General features: G+C 42.5%; 1 protein-coding gene across 2 annotated transcripts in view; it reads right to left on the bottom strand.

Annotated features, from left to right (window-relative positions):
* The window catches only part of PARVB (parvin beta), a 73613-nt gene that overhangs the window by 19724 nt on the left and 47889 nt on the right, over nucleotides 1-6000 (bottom strand). For both annotated transcript variants that reach the window (XM_068278183.1, XM_068278184.1), the window contains exon 7: nucleotides 2292-2350. In XM_068278183.1, the coding sequence (XP_068134284.1) occupies nucleotides 2292-2350 (59 nt within the window). The remainder of the gene's footprint in view (nucleotides 1-2291; nucleotides 2351-6000) is intronic.

Raw genomic sequence — 6000 nt, 5'->3', positions numbered from 1 at the left:
TCCGCAGAACTCCTCCCCCTGACATCACTGCCCGCTGCTCAGGGGATGCCCTGGGAAAGAGGCGGCCACAGAACCCCAAATAATCACCCGCTGTTCAGGGGATGCCCCAGGAAAAGATGTGGCCACAGACCCCTCCCCCTTACACACTAGTTAGTGGAAGAGAGCTGGTCATTTGATGAGAGGTGGGCTGCTCACATACAGCCTGTCTTCAAATATTTCGGAGGGTAGCTGAAGCTATTTTAATGACTGAGCGTTAGCAAATGTAAAGCAAACGAAGTGAAAATAAACATATGAGATAACATGTATGTGTAATACAGCTAAGAAAGAGCATAAGAAGCAAGAAAAGAGTCACGTTTTCCCGTCCAGGAAGCGTAAAAAAAAGCTTCAGTTATCTAACAGCTTCTCTGAGATACTGGGTTAAATACACTCCTGTTTTCTGAAGCACTTAAAGAAACACTGCAAAAAAAAAAAAAAAAAAAAAAAAGCTTCCCTGGGGGGTACTCACCTCGGGTGGGGGAGGCCTCCGGATCCTATCGAGGCTTCCCCCATCCTCCTGTGTCCCACGACCGTCTCGCTGTGCCCCTCCGAACAGCGGGGATGTAAATATTTACCTTCCCAGCTCCAGTGCAGTATCGGCTCTCCGCTCGGAGATTGGTGGAATAAGCCGATCGCTGTCGGTCCGCTCTACTGCGCAGGTGCAAGTCTCCCACGCCTGTGTAGTAGAGCAGATCCGACAGAGATCGGCTATTTCCGCCTATTTTCAAGCGGAGAGCCACAACAGCGCCACCCGCTGGAGCCGGAAAAGGTAAATATTGCACAGCCTGACAAATTGCCGGCTGAGCGTTCCGTGGGCTGCAGCGAGACCACCGTGGGACACAGGAGGACGAGGGAAGCCTCGATAGGATCCAGAGGCTTCCCCGACTATCCCCCAGGAGAATTTTTTTTTTTTTTTTTTTGTTACAGAGTCTCTTTAACCTATTTTGGTTCGTGGACGTAGTTTCTACGTCCAGGAACCATGCGCGCTACCGCGCGCCCCCGCGGCCGATCGTGCGCGTGCACGCGCACTCCCGGCCGCGGATTCGGTAGCCAAGGAATCAATGTATCGGGCTATGGAGCCCGATCCTTGATTCCTCTCCCCCGCTGAAAAAGCGACAGCTTCTCTCGGAAGCTTAGCTTTTTCTGGCCATCTCCTTCCCGATGCGTCACTCTAAGCGTGTGCTACGCTTTGAGTGACGTCATGTAAACAAACTCATGGCCGTCATCTTGTGGCCAAAAAGTAATACTACACCTGAAAAAAGAAAAAAAAAAAAAAAAAAAATCATTAACACACATTTACATTATAAATCTATTGTTTACCTCTCACCCTCCCAAAAGTACCCAAATAAAATGTTTAGTATAAAAAAAAAAAAAAACCATTACAATAAAAAAAAAAAAAACAAAAAAAAAACACGTAAACATTTACCTAAGGGTCTAAACTTTTTAAATATCAATGTAAAGATGAAATATTTCTATATTTTTTTTTATTTTAAACTTGTAAATAGTGATAGATGCAAAATGGAAAAAATGCACCTTTATTTCCAAATAAAATATTGTCGCCATACATTGTGATAGGGACATAATTTTAACGGTGTAATAACCAGGACATATGGACAAATACAATACGCAAGTTTTAATTATGGAGGCATGTATTATTTTAAAACTATAATGGCTGAAAACTGAGAAATAATGAATTTTTCCATTTTTTTCTTATTCTTCCTGTAAAAATGCATTTACAGTAAAGTGGCTCTTAGCAAAATGTACCCCCCAAAGAAAGCCTAATTGGTGGCGGAAAAAACAAGATATAGATCAGTGCATTGTGATAAGTAGTGATAAAGTTATAGGCTAATGAATGGGAGGTGAACATTTCTCACGTGAAAACGACGGAACCTGAATGGGTTAAACAGCCAAGAAACAGTGAGAGACAGCTTTAGATAAGGTTTTACTGCAGGAAAGTTAAAAGGGTCATTATTTCTGCTTTGTTTTATAGCTTAAAAGAGAATGTGGTTTTAAAACTGCAACTGACAGTATGATGCAATGCTATAAAAAGCTATATAACTGGCAAATAAATGCATGAGACTTTTCTTTGCTACTTATGTTCTATTCATTATCCGTACTACACATACAATTCATTATATCATACTTTTTTTGCTTTAGGTTTGATTTCAGCGTCTTAGTTGTTACAATGGTGTAAGGTGGGCATAACACAGAGTACCTCGTCCATATAGTGAGCCACAAATAGCAGCAGGACTTACTCCATGGTGGTGGTCAGCTCCTCTGTCACATGGACCGTCTGCAGGAGGCCTTCCCTTTTCTGATAAAAAAACAAAGTATAAAGAAGAACAAATGAATAATGTGGGGCATTTACTTGTTCACATACTAACCAGCGTAAACACATTAAAGGGGTTCTGTGGCCTTTTTTCAAAATGCAATTTCAATGGTGAGATAAGTTCCTTTCATAAGTACTAATCTTTTTTTCCCTGTCTCATGTAGAAACAGCTGTGCTGTCTCTCCTGCTCCTTTCTAATTATTTGTCTAGTTAGACGAATATTGTGCTGCAGGAAGAGGCAGACAGTCTAGCAGCTGTTCCTCCCTGCTATCTGCCTCTCCCTCCCCCTGCTGCACCTCATCTGATGAGTCATCCCTGACCTTTCTGCAAGCTTCAGACAGCAGGGGGAGGGAGATCTGCCTCTTGTGGCTTCAGCTTAGCTCATCTCTCCTGCACAGCAGTACAGGGAGACTGTGTACTGACCCGGAAGCACTTTACATTGCAGCCATCTTGCCCAAAGGTTTAAAAATTATATTTTATTAATAATAATAATACCTTTTTTTGTATAGCGCTTTTCTCCTGTCGGACTCAAAGCGCTTGCGAGGCAGCCACTAGAGCACACTCAGTAGGCAGTAGCAGTGTTAGGGAGTCTTGACCAAAGAGCTCCTTACTGAATTACTGGCTTACTGAACAGGAAGAACCGAGATTTGAACCCTGGTGTCCTGTGTCAGAGGCAGAGCCCTTAACCAGTACACCATCCAGCCACTAAGTTAAGTTATATATTGGCAGCGGCCAGCGGTGAAAATAGGAGAAATTAAGAGGGGGAATAATGGGGGAAACAGTAATATGTTTATTTGAATGTGCTGTAAATTCACCACAGATCTTTAAAGAGGAACTTCAGCCTAAACAAACATACTGTCATCAAGTTACATTAGTTATGTTAATTAGAATAGATAGGTAATATAATCTCTTACCCACCCTGTTTTAAAAGAACAGACAAAGGTTTGTGATTTCATGGGGGCTGCCATCTTTGTCATGGGGGCAGCCATCTTTTTGGTAGAAAGGAGGTGACAAGGAGCAGGAGACACAGTTTCAACTGTCCTGTGTCCTGATTACCCCTCCCAGCTGCACACTGTAGGCGTCAAATGCCAAATTCAAAATGTAAAAAAAAAAAATTGCACCAAAACAGCAGAACGAGAACAACAAAATCAGAAATCCCATCATACTTTGCACAGCATCAGGGGAAAAAAGCCCGGGCAGTTTTCTTTTGTGCAGCTAAAAATGAGGCTTGTATAAGAGAAACAAAGTTCTGATGCTGTGAAACTGTTAAAGAAACACAAAGCCTTTTCAGTGCTGCTGAGTAGATTTTTAGTCCGGAGGTTCACTTTAACTCAAAAAGCAGCCTTTCCTTTTGGACAACAAACAGTAAAAAAGTTACATTTGAAACAAACATCCAACAGCTGCCTATATATTCTGTTAGGCTTTGCTGCCATCTTGTGGCCATTTACCACATTGTCATCAGCAGTGCAAAATGGTCAGATTGTCTTTCTTTTAAAAGCACAAGTTACAGAGGACCCCTTTGAAAAGTTAAGTTAAGTCTTGAAAAAAAACCTGAAGTGAGAGGGATATGGAGGCTGCCATATTTATTTCCTGTAAACCATAGCAGTTGCCTGGCAGTTCTGCTGATCTCTTTGGCATCAGTAGTGTCTGAATCACACACCTGAAACAAGCATGCAGCTAATCCAGTCTGACTTCAGTCAGAGCACCTGATCTGCTGCATGCTTGTTCTGGGCCACACACCATACAATTAAAAGATCCAATTTTTCACCAATTCCTTAATTTCAATCGGTTGTCCCGAAAAATGGAGAGCTTTTCTTTGATTTCAATCAATAAATCCGATCGAATGTCCCATTTTTTTCGATTTTTGGAGTGTGGATATGTTAGAAGTTTCAGACCAACTTTAATCAAGAATTGTATGGTGTGTGATGGATTGTCAATTACTTGATGTACAGTTCCAATCAATTTTTCAGAGCTGTCAATTATTTTATTCATGATTGGGGAAAAATGTAACATAGGTGTGTGATACATTGATCAGATTTTTGAAATTTTTTGACTAACACTTAAAAAAATCTGACCAATGTAACACACACACACACACGTTAAATTTTTCCCCAATTATGATAAAAATGATTGGAAACTGAGAAAATTGCTAGGGTGTGTATACTAATAAATTGACAATCTAACACACACCATACAATCGTAAAATGGAAGAAAAATTTCCAGCATTGTGGATCGATATAAATCAAAAAAATGGGATATCAGATCGGATTTTTCAGTAGAATGAAAAAAAAAAAAAAAAAAAAAGCTTTCGATTTTTTTTTTCCGGGAGATCCGATCATATTTATCGAATTGCTGTAAAATCGGATCTTATTGTATCGTGTGTGGCCACTAGGGCTGATCGGAACAGCTGAATTCCGATTTCGTCGAAATTTCGTGTACCGCATGCGAAAACCGAGTTTCGTGTTCCGAATTTTCGTGTTCCGAGTGCATTTCTATTGAATTAAATAGTGTTAACTTCTGCGGTTAATTGTAAAGCCCCCGTACATGCTATCATCACCAAATTTGGCATGTATGTTAAGCAGATGAGTAAGAACATGGTAAAAAAAAAATTTGTGAAAACACCTTATAGTTTTTGAGCAAATCGATTTCAAAGTTTCATAAGAAAAATGTTTTTTAAACTGTGTAAAATGACACTGCTGCAGAACAGGTTACTGCATTCCGAGTTCTGTATACATATTGTATACATTTCATGAAAACAGACAGCGTGGGGTCCCCCCTCCCAAGCCTCCTTAACCCCTTGTCCCCCATGCAGGCTGGGATAGCCAGAATGCGGAGTCCCGGCCACGTGGGGCTTCGCACCCTGAGCTATACCAGCCCACATGGTCCATGGTATGGGGGGGCTCTGGAGGAGAGGGGCGGCCAACCTCCCCCTCTCCCCCAGAGCCCTTGTCCAATCCATGGACAAGGGGCTCTTCCCCACCTCCGGTGCCCCAGGAGGAGGTGGGGGCCGCCGACGTCCTGGGGTGTTCATGGTGCCATCCGGGGTTCCCCTTTAACAAGCGAACCCCAGAAGCCGCCCCTCCCCAGGAGAAATGAGTATAGGGGTACACGGTACCCCTTACCCATTTCAGCAGAGTTAAAGAAATAAAAACACGACAACGAAAAAAGTCCTTTATTGTTCTAAATTAACCAGGGATACTTACCTTGGGATAATCTCACGCCAGTAACATCAGGAGTGATCCCACGCCAGTATCCTCTTATGACATCCCACCACCCTCCCACACTGACGAACTCCCACCACTTAATGGTCACAGTCAGCCTCTGCATCTGTATAGCAGAGGCTGAGAACACGAAAATTTTGCCTTTAAAACAAGAAATTTCGGCAAACAGTGATGCAATCAAAATGGCCACTGGGAAATCCCTGATCGCTGGAGGCCACACTAGAGTGGCGAAACCAGTGATTTTTCACATAGATGGTGGGTCCAGGTGACCAGAGCAGGAGGTGCCCTAATCCCCTGGACCCACCCATTCATGTGAAATAACGCGTATTCTGACACTCTGAGGTGGCCTCCGGGGAACGGGGATTCCCCAGCAGCCATTTTGTTTATGACACTGTTTGCCGAAAATTCTTGTTT

The sequence above is a fragment of the Hyperolius riggenbachi genome, chromosome 3 (genome assembly GCF_040937935.1).
Source record: "Hyperolius riggenbachi isolate aHypRig1 chromosome 3, aHypRig1.pri, whole genome shotgun sequence".
Lineage (NCBI taxonomy): Eukaryota > Metazoa > Chordata > Amphibia > Anura > Hyperoliidae > Hyperolius > Hyperolius riggenbachi.
Note: the sequence above shows the minus strand (reverse complement) of the source record. Positions and strands in the feature narration are given on the sequence as shown.